The following is a 20,580-nucleotide window of genomic DNA, read 5'->3' on the forward strand; positions in this document are numbered from 1 at the left end:
TCCCGAGCATTTTGATATTATTTCTGTATGTGGGCGACATACCAAATAGAAACTACAGTATTTTTTACAATAGACACTTCATGTGTGCTACACGTCTCATTTGCATAAAATACAAATTTTACATCACTGGAAACGCCCACAACAGCCAGTCGGCCACGTTAACATATACAGCACAACACAAGGCATGCTGGGAGAATCCATTCATCATGTGCACGCTGTGGGGAAGTCATCATTGCCATACGGGTGGAGAAAGTGACAGGTAGAGAAAGAGAGAGAGAGAACGTCTGGTGTGTGTAAAGAAACTCATTTGCTTCATTCAAATACAGGAAGCACAATTACTGCCCCCACAAAGCCGCCACGCATGCGATCGAAGCTCATCAGGCTAAAAGCAAGCGAAAGCTCGTCGATGTCCCTCCTTCATTATAAACAAGATTAGTGCAATTACGCTTCCGTAAAGTAACAGATGCGAAGGAGCTCTTTGATTGGCTTAATGTAATTAAGGGCCAGTAATGAGTCCAGATTCTCACCGCACCTCTGTCTCCGTCTCACATGACCCCAGAGAAGCGGTGGAGGTACAGTAACGCAGGAGTGGAACTACAGCTTTATTGCATGAAGCCGATTTGAATAATGGATCCTTTCTGAGCCGATGACAAAAAGTTTATCTCTTGGGTTGATATATTTTTTTTAAATGGCTTTTATGGGAAAGAAAAGGATCAATGCCATTTTAACACCTGTCAGTAGTTTTGGAACCTGATGTGCCGAATATGGCAAGAGGCGTTACATTTCCGTGCAGTATTCGACCAATCACTACGCACTAGTGAACTGGCCAATCATAGCACACCTCGCTTTTCAGAGCGATGAGCTTTGTAAAAAATCAGCGTGTTTCAGAGAGGCAGAGCAAAGAGGACAAACATGCCCGGTATGTGGAAAATACAGCGTTTTAAACCTTAAATCGTGTACACACATTATATTACATCTTAAGCAAACAGTAAGATTCGTTTTAGCCGCGTCAAATGACCCCTTTAAGACAGTACAATTGTGTGTGTTTGTGACAGATCGAGCAGCTCACACAGAACATACTCCACATGTCGGGTAAACCCCCACTGAATTGTTCCTCTCCTGTCAGCAAGCGCTGTTATTCCCCAGTGCTGATAGTGCTTCAGCTATAGACAGTCCTGCCAATAAGTGCAATTTGTCCTGACAACTATCAGCACAAAGGCGGCAGAGACGCAGAGGGGGACCTCCGAGACGGGCCGTGACTCTGTCACATCCAGCAGGAGGGAAACAGACAGAGGGCAGAGACAGAGACACACAGCTTCAGAAGAACCATGATCCTTCATTCGCTGACGCACAGTGCGTGTCGATTCAGTTTTTCGTTCTCAAATCTCATTTTATTTTTATATTCACAATATTGGGCAAAATTCAGAATACCGTCACTGTCCTACTTACTTTTCTATTGGTTAGATGTATCTCGAACCCACTGACAAACATGGACATCCAAGGTTTCAGAAGGACCGCAGCAATATAAAAACGGACTTCCTTTCAATTCATGAGTGTGAATTTGAATTGAATTAGCCACGCCTCGAATCCATGACGTTGGATATTCTCAATGACGGAGTGAAACCTTGTATCTACATTTTTCATGATTTCAACCTTCTTGTTTGTTGAAAGTATTAAAAAGAACTTCTAAAGTCTGAAAACGCCAATAAGTAATTATTTATTTTATTTTCTGTAAACTGGCCGTTTGGAGACCAGTCCAACAGTGATTGGATAAAAAAACATATGTAAAAACTGTAAAACATGAATTTCTTTCAATATCAGTCCATATCAATCCTATTTAAATTCTTTATGAAATTGAAATCCAAATTCTGCGTCCTATTCACCATTTCAATTCAAATTCATCAATTTAGTTTACTTAGGTAACAAATAAAAAACGTCCACTAAAATTATGGGTATTAATGTCTTTGTGGGGATATTTGGTCCGCACACGCGCACGCACACATTTCATAGACTTCTATTGTTTTTATACATAAACATAAACAAACGTTATGTGGCCCAAATGTTACTTCCTCTAGACCTCTGCAAAGAATCAATAACTGCTAACTGATATTAATAATAAATAAATTGCTATATTATACCTGTATCCATCAATGAAACTGGCGTTAATGTAGTCGGACCCCTCCACTCCTCTGATTGGCTGCAGACACACACGACTGGACTCAAATGGCATGATGTTGACTAGTCGGTTCTTGAATTTGTTGCAGGGCAGACTGGCACTGATGAATCTTGAGGTGTGTGCTTTTGAGTTGGCCAGTTTCTGTTGTGAGAAAATATGATAATTTAGACGTGGACAGTTTGCTCTTTGGGCACCCTTACGTGTGTGCTTTTCAAAAAGTCCTCCCTGTCAACATTCGACGTGCATCTGTGACCGAAAACGAGCAGTTTTGAGCAGCGTTTGTTCTTCAACTTCAAATAAAACTAGAGATTTGTGCTCTTTAAAGCTCAGCATCTCACCAGCGAGTTTACTCCATGATTGTAGTAACATCCCCACCCCGTCTCCCCTAAAGTCATTACTGCTGTACAGGAGAACCCAAATGTGTCAAAACACAACATCCTATAGCACTAACCTGCCCGCTGATGGATCATGTCCTGCAGACACAGTCGGTTTAAAAACGAGTTTACACAACATCAAGCATCAGAAACATGATTATACTCTCTATGGATCTATAATGATCCAGCACACACAACTCTGTGATCAGTCTCTGATCGTCATCATTTGGGCTGCGAGGCGTCCCTGAAGACAGCTGTTGTGTGTTCACAGAGTGTGTTAAAGCTCAGACAAGCAGCGAGAGGCTTACAAGCCTTTTCCAGCAAATAACAGCTGTTCGTCTCACCTCGGTCACAGATATACGGTACTGTAGATCACTGGTTTCTGACTCAGCTTCTCATTTCAGGTAATGTCACTTAGTCAAATGTGCAAATGTTCTGCCAATGGAACCTTAAGTTTCAGTTTGAATTGTACTGTAAAAACTGGTAGAAAGGGAATTATAAATGTTTTAACCATTTTAGTTCACATTAGATTTGAACTTTTGGAAATGATTCAAACATTTAAATTCTGGTTACATCTTAACAATTGAACTATTTTCAATCAAATTCATTCTAATTCCATTCAAATAACTGGAAATGATTCAAACATTTAAATTCTGAATCCATTTCAACAATGGTTCAATAATTTTGATTCTGATTCCATTTGAACAATAAATCCATTTAATCAAACCAAGTGTGACCACAGTAAGACTTTTTGGTGACTTGGTTTTAGTTTTTCTTTACATTTAAATCTCATTGGTCTTTTAGGTCAAAGTTGACACAGGAAATGCTTTGCAGTGTTTATATGTCTCACCTTAAACTCCAGCTCCATGGCAGTTACAGCATCTCCGGGCGGAACCTGCGTGAGTTTCTGGATGTGTGTGTATAAACTGCGCGCCGGGACCTCCGTGTTGCCGCAGGTGGCCGCTTCCAGCAGAGCTTCGTGGATGAAGATGTACTGATCCTCCGTCTGCACCATGTAGTTTCTCTGAGCCCGCATGCAGGTCACGTGACCGTAGATGTCCACCAACTTCTCATGCTTAATTCGCTCTAGCATGGCATCTATTACGATGAAACAGCCCGTTCGACCCACGCCAGCACTTCCAACACAGGAGCAGACTCATGTTTAGACTGATTTATCAGATTCATTTGTACAATAAACATTTGTACATGTTAAAGTGGAAAGTGAGTGTAGATCATGATCTACCTGCAGTGAACCACCATGGGTCCAGTGTCAGGTGGATTGCAGGCCTTTACTCTGCGCAGAAAGGCTAAAATGGGGGTTGGGTATTCGGGAACGCCGTGATCCGGCCAGGCCATAAACTGGAACTGCCGAACTTCCCGTTTCTCGCTGGAACCGTTCTGTTGGAACACATTAAAAGGGAAGGAAATGTGAAGGAAAACAGGATTTATTTTCCTCTTTTGAAATAAGAGTTAGATGTTCCTTCCCGGTCCACCGGGAAGATTTACTGAAACTAAGCTGCAAAAATTGGGTCGATCAGAAATCTTCAAGGTTATGACCTCACTACCATAAGCCTGTTAATGTTAATGCGTCAATGCCTGCTCAGAATCCAACCTGATACACTGGTACAGAAATGTAAACCAATCATAGAAGAGATCATTTACCTGTCATTTACAAATAAAAATAGTGCAGATAAAGCACCAAAAACATAATTATTATCACACGAAATTATTCAACTAAATTAAACTAAAAATAAAAAACATATAAAAATTATTATTACAATTGTGTCACAATATAAGAAAATAAAAACGTATTATTATTATATTAAATATGTTATTATTATTAATAAAACGTTTGATGTCAAACTAACTTTGACTGAAATGCTACGTTATAAAAATATTATTAAAAAGTTTGTTACAGTCACAAAATATTATTTATAATAAAATATTATTTGTAATATTATTGCTGTTATTAATATTACTATTATTATAATTACAATAAAACTAAACTTGACAATAAGCATTCTTGCTAAATGAAATGCTACGATGAAAAACATTGCCTCAAAGCATTGATAATACTCCCCACTCTGAGGAACAAAGCAATTTTCTCAACTATGATAAGATAAAAGTAGTTCTGACCTTATACAGAGCAAAGGTTCTGACGCTGTAGGTGGCTAACTCCACTGTGTCCAGCACGGTCACCTGAATCATGCCGTACGTTTCCGTCCCACGACTCGGCCAGTACTGGTCACACTTCACCTTTGATGACAAACACACACAAACATCTCAAACATCACGTTTGTTGATATAAAGTGTGTTACGCGAGAGTCAGAGCGTGACTTTAGTGGGAGGTGCAGAGACGGATTCAGTGTCTTGTGCTGTAAACTTTCTGCTTGAGCCATTGGAAACTAAAGCAAGACTGTTTGTATATCGGTGCGCTTGTATCTGTGTGTGTGTTAGGCCTGGGGGTCTCTCTCTGGCTGGGCGGGCAGATGGGGGCTTCACGCACTACAGAATGTCCAGACCAGTGGCAGATCCTCAGGCGCTGATAACACACACGGGTGACATCCTGTCCACACACACACACACACACACACACACACACACACACACACACACACACACACACACACACACACACACTGAGGGGTGTGTGAATAATGGCCGGTTAGGCTGAGATGCAGGCGCATTAGTCCGACCCATCTGGGCTTCTGTAAACACTGTTGTCCTACCAGAACAAAGACCAGGTACGATTTGTTCTCTCTCTCTTACTCACACATTTGTTTTCTATGATTTGGGGGACCTTGTTTTGACTTGTTGACTGTTTTAATAGACCACTGCACCAAACCTCCATTTTACATTTTCATTAAGGCATTATGTATTTCTATAGTTAAGCTGTAGGCAAATTTATTACACACCTAAATGTGAATATACTACATTCTATGTTTTTTATAGAAAGCTATTTCTAATTACTACTAAGATAACCCTACATCTGGCCCCAAAGAAAATACACTAAAACATTTTTTTACTTTATTAATTTGTCTTTATTATGTTTTTGAAAGGATGTTCCGTAATGCCCCTCAAGGAAGGTTTTTAAATCCCACCCCGTACACACAAGACACATTAACACCAACACACTCCTTCAAGCTATGATTTTGGTTATATGAAGTGTAAGATGTTTCTTGCCGTGAAATGAATATAATCCTGTCACAGCTAGGAACAGCAGTAACAAGCAGCCCAATATATTTGTGGTTACAGAGCGCAACAGCAGGTTTCTGGATGTAAAAATCACATTTATTTTCTCCATCGAGAAATCGATTCGCGGTGAAATAAGCATAAACCTTTCAACACAGATCAACTATGAGCTCACAAGTTGTTGAGGAAGCCAAAATTTGAGTGCTTTTACACCTGATTTACACCCTTATGAAGCTCTCTTCAGAGGTCTATCTGATAATCTTCAACAGCGAGATACAATTTAATTTCCATTAGAATGCTTGTGTAATATTCATATGCGTGATAAAGTGCATGTGAGGGGGAGAAACAGAATGACCAGCTGGCAACACGGCAGGTGAGCAATATAACTCCTACCCTCTCCCAAACACGTCTTCTGGTCCAAGACTTCTATTAGTTTCTTATGTTATCCACAGACAGGCACATGTTTGCCCTTGCAAACACCACAAACTTCACAGAAACAGTCCAAACTCCCATTGCAGCGTGCCATTTTTTATTTCGTAAAATGATAGACGCATCATTTACTCACCCTTTTGTCATTTCATACCTTGATGACTATTCTTTCTTCCAAAGAACACAAAAGAAGATATTTTGAAGAATGTTTTTACCTTGGCCCCATTCACTTGCATTGGGTTTGTGCCCATACAATAGAAGTGAATGAGGGGCAGCGCTGAAAACATCTTCTTTTGTGTTTTGCGGGAAGAAGAAAGTCATAAATGTTTGAAATGACAAGAGGGTGAGTAAATGATGACAGAATTTAAATTTTTGGGCGAACCCTCACTTTAATGGCTTGGAGGCATCTGTTAAATCAGCAATGGCAGAACCTGAAAATTGACGTACAAAAGAAATTCCACGCACTAAAAAAAAAGTCGCTTTATATGCCAGTCAGATGGTTTATTCCTGAAAATAACAGCTGCAAAGTGGACCATATTTTACACAAATGGTCAAGTCTGGCTACACGAGACTAAAGATATCATAAATATGACACGATAACATCTGCAGTTTGGTGTAACAGGCATCCCGGGTTAGTTTAAATAACTTCAAAACGATAATTCGGGATATTTAATGCCTGAGTCTGAAAGGGAATAATTTAAACGCCATCTGTCTCCCACCTTCGCAAAACTCTTCCGTTACCCTCGCCAGACACCAGACCACTCACCCTGCTCTTCTCCTCCAGTCTGGTCATCATAACGATGGTGTTGGTCCTTTGCTCCCACACCATCCTCCAGAAGTCGCAGAGCGTCTCCGGCAGAGGACCCTGAGTGGCGATGTAGGCGTTCTGCTTGCGGTAGCCGTCGACGTAGTTGGCATTGATGTAGTCACTTCCTGGTACGCCTGCAGCATGCATTTATTTTCAAATGTGTTATATGGTATTACATTTTAATCAATAGCGTAAATTGAAAATTAGCCAAAATATTTAACAAATTAAAATACAATGGGTTTGGGGCAGAGTTGATGGTCACTATGTCGTTCCTAAATCATAAGTTTGTATAAAATGAACTAACCATCAACAGGGTTCAGCACGACCCGGGAGTGATCGTAAGCAATGACGTTTGCATAGCGGTTCTTGGGTTTGTTGACCTCTAGGTTAGAATTCTCCCAGGTGAACTGCTGACTAGGATCAACAGACTGCAAACCAGAAAGACAAAACAGGATCAATTACAAAAGTAGACCAACGTGCACACAAACTTAAAATCGATACAAATAACGACTTTTCTGTATTGCCTCACTGCAATCGTTGTGTAAATGTGGACGTTCATGTGTTCAGATATGTTCATCTTCCTGTTTTTATTTTTAGTCTTTTATTCTATTGAGCGGGAAGATCTGATCTCTTGACCTGCTCTACGCTACATGGCCACGTTGGTCTGAATCGCCACAATACTTCAGAGACCTCCATAAGCCTTTAAAACTACATCATTGTTACCATAGTGATGAAATAATGAGTCACATGGGTGGTAAATGCACATATGTCTGTTCTCTGGTCTCCCTGCAGTGCCTTTTTGTGACTCTTGGCACAGAACACCTTTTGTATAATGAACAAAACAGTCATTTGTCACTTAACCATATAAACATGGGAAGGGAATTCACGGTAAACCACTTTTTAGATGTAGATCACATGATCAAAACAGAGATTAAGAGGGGAAAAACAAAGCAATCTGGGATATTGCAGTTGATTGTTTTTAACCATATTCTGCGTAATTGCTATTCGTTTCTTACTACTTTGATAAATAAATAGAAGTAATAACCATTTCAATTTAGAAATGTATGTGCAATTACATTTTATAAGCTTATCCATCCCATAATAATTTTAAAGCTCTCAAACCCTCACTGTTCCTTAACCGACTCATCTGTGATTACATTCATTTCTCCCAAGGGATTTTAAAAGAATCATCCGAGATAAAGTCGAACCAACATAACTGAGCTCCATTAAGTCTCCTGACTACGTAAAAACAACCCTTGAGCAATAACATGTTCCTCTGGGTGTTTTTAATAGCGTTGCTGAGGCATGTACGAGTTTCTCACACTCAACTCCAGTTGCTGTATTGTTGGCTATACATTTCACAAAGTACTAATGTTCTCCTTCTATTATGAAGCCGAACACTGGAGATGATTGTTTGATTGATTAAGTTAATATCATTCACAAAGGTCATTTTATGTACCAAATAAACCTGTTGGGTGGTTTGTGGTCAAAAGGTGGCTTTCGTGATTGTGATGTGTTGCGTCACTGTATCTTGAGGGTTTATTGAGTTTCTGTCAGAGGTTGTGAAGGTTGTGTCACAGGTTGTATCAATTTGAGCGTGTCACTCTCTATTACACGCACACATGCACATGCGCGCACACTTATTGCACACTAGTGCTTAACCATAATTCTGAACACTCACGAATGGAGAATTTCTAGTGACAGCACATTCCTCAAATGTATATAACAAACTTGACTACAAAATTATGGAAATTTGATGATTTATCAATGATGATTTATTGAAAATTAATACACTAAGCAAAAGATAAAAACATCTATAAAAAGAAATTTGTCGGTGAAGTATTAAAAGATTTTGCACAGATCTTTCCCATCTGGTTTATTTCTATTGGGCTGTAGTCCGAGGCATAGAACACTCTGGGAAAACTAAAATAATAATGTTTAAAACTTACTGTAGATCACACTTTAAAAATAAAGAGAGAGAGAGAGACTGTTCCCAGCTAACACCTGCAGTGCTTCTGTCTCATGGTCTGTCTATCATGGCATACACCTCTCCCCCATAAGCCCCATCAGATCATCTCTTTATCCTGATCAGCCTGTTTAGTGTTGCAAGCTAATGGAAGTCATTTGGCGTTTCATTAGATCACTGTTACTCCCTCAGTATCTGATGTCTATATTAAGCTTTTGATTGTTTAACCACTGAGCTGCTCGCCATGCAATAACAACTCAAGCAGGCGACTGAGTGCTGTCCCCTCCGCCCTCACACACATGCGCACATGCACGAACCAGCGCAGGATTAGACGTCTAAAGTCATTCTCAAGCTTTAATTTCAAGCTCTGCGGATCTCTGTGTGTGTGTGTGAGAGAGAGAGAGAGAGAGAGAGAGTGTTGCTGTGTTTAACAGTGTACGTTACAGTGTTGTACACTTAGAAAGTGTTACATCAGCACATGTGCAGAGCTCACAGCAATATCTGTTTTGTGTGTTAATGAGTTGACACTCATGTGATCTTTAGAAAAAATATGATAGAGTAAACACATTGTGCTGTGTGTAAGTGTGTGTGATAGTCTCAACCTTTTGTTTTAAAGCTGAACGTTATCAAAAGTCAAATGAGACAAGATAAGATCTGTAATTATTTCTCCTAGACATCAATGAGATTAAATGGAGAGCAAATGGAAACTGTCTTTTATCTTCTGTGTCTCAGATATTTCACCAGAGGAAAAGACCCAGAAATTTCCATTCTCCATTAGAGTTTCACAAGAGATCTTAATGTCACAAACTGAGCTCATATTGATATTGACGCGTCGATATTATTGAAGATCAAACTCTTCAAAATGACCCAAAACTCAGAGGAACCTATACGATCTACATTCATTTTATGCCTATTTACTTTTTATCTATTTAAACAAATCTCTCACTTACTTGTTTTAATAAATAATCATGTTGAAGTAGGAGAAGAGCACATCCTGTGTACCCCAAACTGTTTACGGTACACAAACGACATGAATAAACTTGTATTGCTCTAATACTGTGTTAGCTGAGAGAAACCTTGACATATAACCTTGCCAACTACTTCACTTTATCTTAAGCGTCTCTTCAACACTTGGTTTGCTTTAGATGTAGGTTGGATGTAGCACAAAACACATCTGCAGTGGACATTTATAATAGATGTGCTCTCCGCCTCTCGTTGTACTCATTTATCTATTGTAGAAACACATCATTTCACGCAATTATCTGATGTTCAACATCAAGAAATAACCCCACTGTGGCTTTTTCGACACGGGAATTCTTCATTGGGCTTGTTATTTTTACTTCACATTACCTCATATTCCTGAGAGAAACGAAGGCCGTCGTTGGCTTTCAGTCGCTCTATGTGGTCCGCCAAAGCGCAGACAGAAACTGGAGGGTGTTCTCGCATTCCTACAGGGAAACAGAAAGGAAGAAGTGACAAATATATATTTAAGGGTCTTGTTTTGATTTGATTGGCTGAACCGTGAAGATCAAACAGAGTTCAGTTAACATAGTTTTGAATCATTCAGAGATATAAAGAGCACAAGTGTTGTGCAATGAGGAAGAAATGAGAGAGACTGAAAGAAAAGGACACAGCACAACGCTTGTAGTATCATGCTACGGTATGTGCTAGACAAGTAGCGATGACTTAAGGAGTGAAGGCACATGCTCAAAAGCTGGATTATGAACTGCTTCCGGGTCATTAGCGAGATGACTTCCTGTACGTGACATGACAGTGACTACAGTCGGACCACACGTTATTAGATTCTTCCGCCAAACAGAAGAGACACACAGCCTGTGGAAAGGAGGTGAGAGATGATAAAGCTTTAATTGACAGCAGCCATTGTGGTGGAGTGGGTGTGGCTTTGGTCTTGATGGACAGGTGGGAAGGTAAGTGGGAGGTCACACAGGAACACAAAAGCAAAACTAACTTGGAGTGTCGGGGCAGCAGAAGGCACTGGATCCTGTGGAAAAAAGGAGATTACGTATTTACGAAACGCCCTCTGTAGAGCAGTTTGTCCGTTTAGGGCTACTGTAGAAACAACATGGCGGATTCCACAGAAGGGGACTAGAGGTGCGTGTAGATAGAAATAGGTCATTCTGAGGTAATACAAACATAAAGGCGTACCGCGCATATTATGTAAGGTCTTTACACATCTGAAGACAGTTATGTATTTTATATTGCATTTCTGTCAATAGATCCTTCCAAAAAAACACACACTTGACCTTTAAATGGCACATTTCAGTATTAATGTAACTGGAGAGTATCTGTAAACCCTTGAAGTCATATTCTGCGTTTGTTGCACACCAAGGTTACATTATAAAATGTTGTATCGCTAAGGTACTGTTTATCAAAGCGCCCTAAAGGTGTTTGAAACACATATTCTAAACTTTTAAGTAAATAAACAACACTGGACTCATTTGAAGACTGCCAAGCAAAGTAAATCAATTTTCATGCTAGAGAAGATGACATGAATATTTCTCCCGGGTTTTGCCGTGAGAAAGATCGCGCATCAGTCGGCCCGCGTGCTCGCAGCGGAACATTCTGACATAAGAACATGAGTCACTTTGCAACTGAAGCAAACTCGCATTCTTATTGAAGTCAGCAAAATATCTGTGCGCTCTGAAATTACCCCTGAGAAAGAGGCCTAGAAAGAGACAGAAAAAGTAAAGCACAGAGCGGAAAATATGGATGGAAAGGAATGAGAATGATAAAGGTTTTCTCATGCGGATCTTCTCGTTTGATTCTCGGGCTGGAATAGCGTTCAAATCTCATCCGGAGGAGAATGAAGTTATCTGATCTGATGTTACACAGCGTCTGTGTGTGTGTGTGTGAGAGAGAGAGAGAGAGAGAGAGAGAGAGAGAGAGAGAGAAAGATCAGCTGGCAGGTTCTACTCATCGTGTCCTTCACCTGACAGAGTGAATCTGTATGAATTATGTTTTGTCTTCAAACCAAAGCTCCAGCTGAACATCACATTCATAAATCTAGAAAGCGCTTCTGACAATATATATCCGAAACTAAAAGTGATTCATTTGTGTTGCAAAACTTAGTGAGCAGCCTACCTTTTGCAAATAAATGTATACTTTTTGGAACAGTGATTGGACAAAATGATAACTGATATACATGAAATAAAAAACAAGATATTTCTTATTTTGCCATTTATATATTAATTTTATATAAAAAATAGTTTCTCAGTGGAAGGGGGGGCTTTGAATATTTTTGAATACAGCGGGAGTCCATGGAATTAAAACGCTTGAGAAGCTCTGTTTTGGAAGCTATCTTGTTCCTAAATTGTATACATGCAATCCCAGAATGCACTGCATAGTGAAAAAATTACAAATGTTACAAACGTTAATGTTTTTAGTCCGGACAAAATACTTCACTACATTATACACTACATTTCATAAATATAATATTATTTTTACACATTTGGTTACCTTTAAAACATTCTGTATTATATATATATATATGTATATATATATATATATATATATATATATATATATATATATATAGTACCTTAGCAAGTCCATTTAAAATCCAGCACTTACCTACTTTTAGTAAAAGATAAGAAGTAAAACTACTAGATTTGAACTTGTACTTAAGTATTAAAATTGATTGAGCGCTCTAATAAAATCCAGATATTTAAAAAAGTATAATATGATAGTATCATTTGTACAATTCATACAATTTGGACTAGAATTAAATTGTTTAAATTTGTGCATAGTGTATTATTATTATCATCTTAGAGACATGGACATCTAAATTACTTACTTATAGGTTTCCGTCTCAGTTATGGGTCCTTCACACAGAACGCAGGTCATTAAGACGGCTCGGCTGATCTTAGCGGGGTGCACTTGCAAGTGCATTAACTCATTAACTCTAATGTCCTTCATTTACTCCACTGCTCTATTGTTAACCGCTGCATGTCAGCTCTTCAGAAGCCAGGTGCTTATGTAGACAAAAGGTAAATCACTAGGGTTTTGAAACACACCTAAGAATCACGTCTTGTGTATAGGTTGTGCATGTAGAAAGAGGATGTAACAATACTATATAGTGTATTGGGGCTATTACCTTGTGTCTGGTAGTTGAGTCTCCTCATTTCCACTGGGTCAGAAGAATGAGCCAATAGATGATCTTTGACTCCAGCCGAGTGCTCGTCTTTCACCGAGGGAGAGGTGCGCTTCCTGACCAGCCAGGAAATTATATGTGAGTATATGAACACAGGTAATATGTTGTTTGTTTCTGAAATCTTATTAATACTATCACTTTTTATTGAACAACCAGCGCAAAATTGTCTAACATCAGATGAAATAGAATCACGATACCCACCTCTCCTGTTTGCTGCATCCCAAAGAAGGAAAGGAAAAAAGACAGAGAACGTCAGAAAGAGAGACAAGCGCAAAGTGTGTAGTGAGAATGTTTTGTCAGAAATGTGAAAATGCTAATGAGCATAATTTCAACAAACTCTCCCCCTCCTTTGTCTAGAAAGTTCTGTTATTGAGCATCTTTTCTGCCTTTCATTTTGCTCTGCAGACATTTGGAAAATGAGTTCTCTCTCGTCTCAAAAGACCTCAAACTCTGGACATTTGGTTCTCTTACATTTTTAATAAGAAGGATTGGATTAAGTCGACGAGTACGTTTTTAATCTCCAGTTTTTGTAATGCCTCCAACTTGCAGAACTTGGCACAATGGAGAGATCAAATTTTGGTTAGGTGTGCTATCTTTAAACTTTTTTATTCGATGGATTTTCATTGGAGATTTGGGGTAGGGAGATATGATTTCAGCTGTCCATTTGAATAAGTGTAGCACTATTTAATCATTAAAGATCTGTATTAGCATTCAGTATTACAAAAGCTTAAGCGTGGCCTGAGGGTACGCTGCTAAATTGCTGACTGTCGTAAGCGCCGTGAAGGCTGCAGTTATGAAATAAGATTTCTCGACAAAAATAGACAATTTTTTTCACTCCGACAGTGAGTCACCAATGTCTAATGTCTCTCTGAAATTATATTTTTATCACTCTAAAAAAATGGTTCTTGGCTTGAATCATAGGGGAACCACTTTTAGAGCTACGCTATATAGAACCATATTTTCGAAGAAATGGATCATTTCAAACATTTAAGCACCTTGACATTAAAAGATCAACAGACACATTCAAGTCAAGCATTTTAAATGTTTTGACCGGTACTGTATATACAGTATAAAATGATGTACACAAAAACAAACAGTTTCATGGAATGCATAGGCCTGGCAAGAATTTAACTTTCAGTCTGTGTTTGGTTATTATACAACAATTTATTTTATATACCTGCTGTCCTTGTGAAACCTTTTATCTCCATATTTCATGATTTTTGTTTAGTTTTTTACCAGAGATCATTATTATTAGTCACCCTTCATGTTTGTTACTGGGTTTTTGCAAATATCTAAGCACTTAAATGTATTAAAACGTGCTTGCCAACTTGGACATAGCAGTATTTAATTGTTTATGTACAGTGTTTTTTCCATTTTCTGAAAAAAGCTTATTTAGACATCCAAGGTTTTGGAAAGACACAGATAACATTTAATTTACATTAAGATTATTTTACATTAAGATTTTATTGTATTAAATTCAATTATTATTGAAGTTATTGATTCTTTGCGGGGGCAACCGGAAGTTAAGTTTGGGCCACATAAGGTTTGCTTACGATGTTGCAGTCGAAACTATCTATATCTAAATCTATATAAAAGAGTTGCTCTACATCATACCTCTTGAAGAGCAAGATGGCAATAACAATGATAATGATGAGAACGACGGCCAGCACAGGTCCCATCACCCACAGCATCTCTGGGTCTTCCGTGTGACGGGACATCCCGCTGTGGAGCTTCACCATCATGGATTCAGAGTATGGACTCACGGTAAACATCTGCGTGAACATGAAAATAAAGACTGAATCAAACAGACACAACTAGAATGAGTAAATCTTGCTTAAGTACAGTTAAAAACTTTCTAAGTTCATTAAGCTCTATTGGTATTGAGTTAGCATGGCAAATGTCATAGGTTTAAATCAATGCATAAACATAAATTCATAAACATAACTGGTGTAATTTCCTTTAATACCTCTTAAAGGCATAAAATATTAGAAATATATACGTGAAAAATAAAATAGGCTTTAAAAGGTGAATTTTGGGTGTTTAACAGGAGATGAGAGGCATGGCGACCGTGTGTCCCCTGTATAGTGTCACTTAATGATGTTTAATGGTCACAGATACACTAAGGATTTCTTAAAGTGCGTTTCAAAAGAGCAGAGGCAACCCTTCAAAATCTTCAAAGCAGCACCAAAGCTGGTCCTCTTCCACGAGTGCAGGAAATGAATCGTCTTAGTAACACCTTTAAACCGCACAGCAGGGTGCACACAAGACAGAAGAAATGGAAAGCGGAAGATTGAGAGCGCGAGAGAGAGAGAGAGAGAGAGAGAGAGAGAGAGAGAGAGAGGATGGAGTAACCTCCTCTATCCTGCCGAGAAGCGAAGTATACACATCATCGACCTCTAAGACAAATCCCATCAATGCAACACCTTCTGCACTCTCACCGGAAACCACTGCAGGAACCAAAGACTCAGCCGTTGCCCAGAACTTGTGTGAGTCATTACAAGAGTTTATTTCCCTGTCACTTTAGTTCGGACGCTGTATACAAACGCATTTGGAATGACTTTGAGTAATGCGAGTATGAATAAGTAGTTAACAGCGAGGGGCAGATGGCACATGCATATATAGACACCATCTTCTTTTTTTAGTTGCGTCTTGTAGTTTGTAGTTCCAATGTCTCATTTTAGTACTAGCCTCCACTGTCCTAATGTCACATCGTACAGCTCATGAATTATGAGTTTGGACACCATGTGTGAAATACATTTATTCATTTTGCAGATGCTTTTATCCAAATGACTTACTATACTAGCCGTGCTTTTTTGACTCCCTGGGAATCAAATCCATTAGCACATTTTCACTGTGCAGTGCACATTCACCAGGTCACATTCAAGAATCCATCCTATTTTTTTATCATTCCTGTACATATCTTTAATTTTGTAATATCTTAGAGTACAACAGCAGTGAGGTATTTTGTATTCTATCTAGTCTGTCCATTCCACTTGCACATACAATGACAGTAAAGGACTTTGACTTGAAAGGACTGCGGCAGTCAGAGGGCGCATGACACTCTAGACTTGCTGAATTCTTATGAAAGTTTATCGTTCAATGCATAATATTGCTGTTGTCCTTCTGAAACCATATATCTCCATATTTTGTGGGTTTTACTTTTGCATAAATTAATATATTAATATTAATATATTTTGAGAAATGTCTCAGTGTTTTTTTGTCCATACAGTGGAATTCTTTGGGGGGAGGTGTTGTTTGGTTACCAACGTTCTTCAAAATCTCTTCTTTTGTGTTCTGCGGAAGAAAGAAAGTCAAACAGGTTTGAAGAATTGTCTTTTTCGCCTGAACTGTACATTCAAGCTTATTGACTATGTAGGAAGTGAGGCAGTGGGTTTCAGAAAAGGATCTTCTGTTTCTAACATGCAGAATGTCTCTCTCCCTCTTTAGAACACAAACTCTCTCTCTTATTCTCTAGCAGGTTTCAGACAAAAAGTTTGGAAGGACGCAGGAGTAGTGCAGTGAGAAAGCATGTAAAAGGCCTGTGGGAATCTCTCAATGGGAAACTTTCAGAGTGATCAATTTAATCGTCATTCCATCCGACAGAAGCGCATCCCACAGCGTGAGCAATGCATCTCTCGCTGACTCCAAGACTACTAACTTATGCATATTCATGTGTGTGTGTGTGTGTGTGCGCGCATCAGAGTCACACACTTCATGTGTTTTCGCTCTCCTCCATCTTCAAGACTCCAGTCTGTGACTCTTCATGTGATGTCTCTATCTATCTCTTCCTCATGCGTTTCTTTAATCTCCTCCCCTAATCTATTTTTCTTTAAATGCAGCTGTAGTTTTGCTCTCCTCTTCTTTTATCCAATTTCACACTCACCAGTCTGTTTACCAACACAACACACAAAGCAGAACTGACTGTGCTTTCACCAGCACCCTTCTCTCCTCTTTCTAATCCTCCACTTCTCATCTCTCCTCTCATTTTTTTATGTTCACCTCAAGCTTTCTCCTCTCATCTCGTCTCCAGCAGAGCTCAATGCTGCAGACCTCTAACCCAGAGTAACTGATCATGACACTGACGATCAGAGAGAGAGATGAAGAGAAAGAAAGTACAGAAGAGTTTCGAGGGTCTCAGCTGCCTTTAAGATCTCCTCTCTACTTATATCTTCATCAGCTGCTTTAAGCAGCGAGTTCAGTTTATAATGACTTACTGTGTCCCGATCTTTGAGTTCTGCCATGATGAATGTGCGGTACTGTTGCTGGCCGGGGAGAGGCTTGTTAAAGTAGCTGTTGTAAGTTCTCTCATCTCCTAACACAAAGGTCTCTGGAAGATAATCCAACTTGGCAGCGATGTACGGCCGCAAGAAGTCCTGAGTTTGCCGTCTTCTTCTCTTCCTCACATCCGAGTCTCCACCGCCCTCCAAAAGCTGAAACAGACAACATACATAAATAAACATTTATTTCATATGTATGCACTCGCACAGAAATGGCTTTAAAGGGTAATTAGAAAGCATGTTTTTAACACAAAGATGACATCTATTGAGTTTTAACCCTCGCGATTTTCAATTTCAAGGAACTTTATTGGCATGATTGCGTGTTCTTACAATATTGACAAAGCATTGAACATATAACACAAGACGAACAATAAGTACAAACATTAGAGTAAAATTTGAATGAGGTGCTGAGTAAGATATAAATATTAAATAAAGTTTATGTAAGTAAACAAATGAAATATGGATATAAAATATCTATACCAAATGTACATTTCATTTCAGGCCGAAACATGAGAATGTAATAGAAGAAAACAGTGTATATGTGCATTTATGGTAACAGATTAAGGCAGTAGTTTGTTTCTGAGGGTGTGCAGCTGATAGAATTTGATGTGTGTCTTCTCCTCCAGTAACATCTGCATTCGCACTGTTTCTGAACACCTATCAAACTCTGGCATGAGCTTTGACATTTTGTGAAAGTGTTTCTCTCTCACATTTTTAAATTGATTACAATGAAGGAGAAAGTGTGTCACTGTTTCCACCTCGACAGTGTCACAGTGTGCAAAGACTCGTTCTTCCTTTGCAAGCCATGTTTGTCTGTGTCTGCCTGTCTCTATGGCCAGACTGTGCTCACTGAGTCTGTATTTGGTCAGGATCCGTTTCTTCTTCCTTTCTTCAAAAACAAACAAAACTACCCCCCCCCCTCACAAATTCAAGGATGCAAGAGGTAAGATATAAGAACCAATCAGGTATGGCAGGACGCAGGAGGGAATGAGGATCACAAAGATCGTACAGTAATATCTGTGCACTGATAAACACCAGCACAGAGTGCCATAATGCACCTCTCATTCCATCTGCAAAAGCTCGTAAATAAAGAGCAGAAGGGATCTTTGCTTGAAAACAGGGATGTTTCTAAAAGCAGCAATGCAGACTCAGATCTGATGCTTCTTAATATCGGAAAACTCAGGTGTTCGAAAAGTTTTTCCTGTTTTGCAGACGATGGTTTTATTGAGAGCAAGTAAACGCATGAGAAAGCAAAATGATGTGGAGGGCTAGAGCTTTAGTATTAATAAAGGAAAGCAAAAAAAATGCCAAGGAAGCTTTTTAAAAGCCCTGAAAGAGTCTCAGCAGAAGCTGCAGAGACGCAGAGAAACCCATGAGAACAAAAGAGCGCCCACAAACACTAGAAAATCATAGAAAAACATCCATCACAGGCCTCATAATACGAAGTGAAGAATCAACGTGACAGCATACTAGAGAAACATTTATGAACCTGAAATTATAACTCATGAATCTTTTTTTGGGGACTTGACAAATAAATGGTAAATGGACACATTTGGTGAGCTAGCAAAAAAAAACCACTAACAATGAGGATAAATCCCTGTCATGCTATTTTACATGATAAATATTGATACTACAAAATAATATATTGTTAACAGCTTGATTTCTGAATTTTGCTATGTCACACAATAGGACATAATATGATACCGTATATTTGTCAATTAACATTTAACAGTTCCAGGTGTTCATCAATTGGGCCAAACTCAGTATGTATGTCTTTACTATTTATTATATTTGTTTTATTCAAGAATAAAAGAGTTTAGAAAATCTTGGGATGCCACGATATGTACATTTTGGCCGATAACCGATAATGATTTAACATTGGAAGGCGATAAACGATATATTGGCCGATATTCAGTATCTAAAATTAACATAAAATTCCCTAATACTGAAACAAAAGGTGGACAAATGCTTTTATTTGAAAACATTCACTGCAGAAAACAAGGTAACTATTAGTTAACTAATTTCCCCCTGAAAATCACGTACCAATCCTACTTTTTTTACCTTCAAACTTTTCTGGCAACACCAGAACAATGTTCTAACAAGACAGAAAACATTCAGACAGCAGCCTGATACAAACAATATGCTTTTGTTCCTATGATTTACACATTCATACGTACTGTATCTGCATCAACAACGTTTTGCTAATAGCAGTAAGTGAAAGATCACGACAGAAAGATACTGGACTGTATTTTAACTGCAAGCAGCTGAAGAAGTTTAACCAGATTTAATTATTTCTGATTTATTCGCTATAACATATCGGCCCAAATTGTATAATCGGACGAAAATATTAAAAATGATAATTTTTTGGCCGATACTATTATGGTCAATAACAAATTTGTTCATCCCTATGTTATCATATTGTAATTGTGTTTTACTTTAGTTTTTCAAGTTATTATTACATAATCAAAACAACCCAACTGCAGTTTGATTGATATTACTTGGAATGAATAAAAAACAAAACAAATTCTTTTTTTGAAAATCTTGGTGACATTCAAACTAGTTCAAGGAACAATTAAGTATAGCCAAAAAGAAAAAATGATTACTTAATACTAAGACAAATCTTGATTTTTAAGCCCTTTTATCATATTCAAATTCACTATTTTTATAAAATATACTTGGTGTGGTGGTGCTGTTTTTTCAACAAAGCACACGGATAGACACTCACCTCCTCCAGATCCATGTCTTCTGGGTTTTCCCAGTGGCGCGGCGTGGATGCAGTTACTGGTACCACTACTATATAAAACCACCTGTAACGACATATACACAAGAGTTACACTGTACTTGTATATGTGTAATGACAATAAAGTTGAATCTAATCTAAAAAAAAAAACCATCTATTTTACTGAACTACAATGATGATAAACATATCACTATTTATCTCTGCCATCTTTAAGAGTAAAGATTTTGCGCTTCCTAAATAAAAAGGCAAATCTTTCTGGCTTTATCACAGCTCTTGTTGTTTGTGAGGGTGATGAAAAGGTCTGTTTGGACAGCACACCTCGGATTGCTTTTCTAAATGATTCTGTGACGCTCCAGCAGTCTCCAGCGTGCTCACTGACTGTAACAAACACTTGAAACTCAATTAAAATCTGAGTAATTTCTACACTCTGATGCACACAGCGAGCAT

At 38.6% G+C, this 20,580-nt stretch overlaps 1 protein-coding gene across 3 annotated transcripts in view; it reads right to left on the reverse strand.

Moving 5' to 3' along the window:
- The window catches only part of ptprfa (protein tyrosine phosphatase receptor type Fa), a 146,632-nt gene that overhangs the window by 3,318 nt on the left and 122,734 nt on the right, over positions 1–20,580 (reverse strand). For all 3 annotated transcript variants that reach the window (XM_079460917.1, XM_079460916.1, XM_079460918.1), the window contains exons 17-27: positions 20,119–20,200; positions 17,331–17,546; positions 14,731–14,888; positions 13,060–13,172; positions 10,296–10,393; positions 7,284–7,407; positions 6,938–7,113; positions 4,687–4,806; positions 3,794–3,948; positions 3,401–3,686; positions 2,139–2,317 (exon numbers count right to left, since the gene is read on the reverse strand). In XM_079460917.1, coding sequence (XP_079317043.1) covers positions 2,139–2,317; positions 3,401–3,686; positions 3,794–3,948; positions 4,687–4,806; positions 6,938–7,113; positions 7,284–7,407; positions 10,296–10,393; positions 13,060–13,172; positions 14,731–14,888; positions 17,331–17,546; positions 20,119–20,200 — 1,707 coding nt within the window. The remainder of the gene's footprint in view (positions 1–2,138; positions 2,318–3,400; positions 3,687–3,793; positions 3,949–4,686; positions 4,807–6,937; positions 7,114–7,283; positions 7,408–10,295; positions 10,394–13,059; positions 13,173–14,730; positions 14,889–17,330; positions 17,547–20,118; positions 20,201–20,580) is intronic.

This window comes from Barbatula barbatula, assembly GCF_947034865.1.
Source record: "Barbatula barbatula genome assembly, chromosome: 7".
In the NCBI taxonomy this organism is placed as follows: Eukaryota; Metazoa; Chordata; class Actinopteri; order Cypriniformes; family Nemacheilidae; genus Barbatula; species Barbatula barbatula.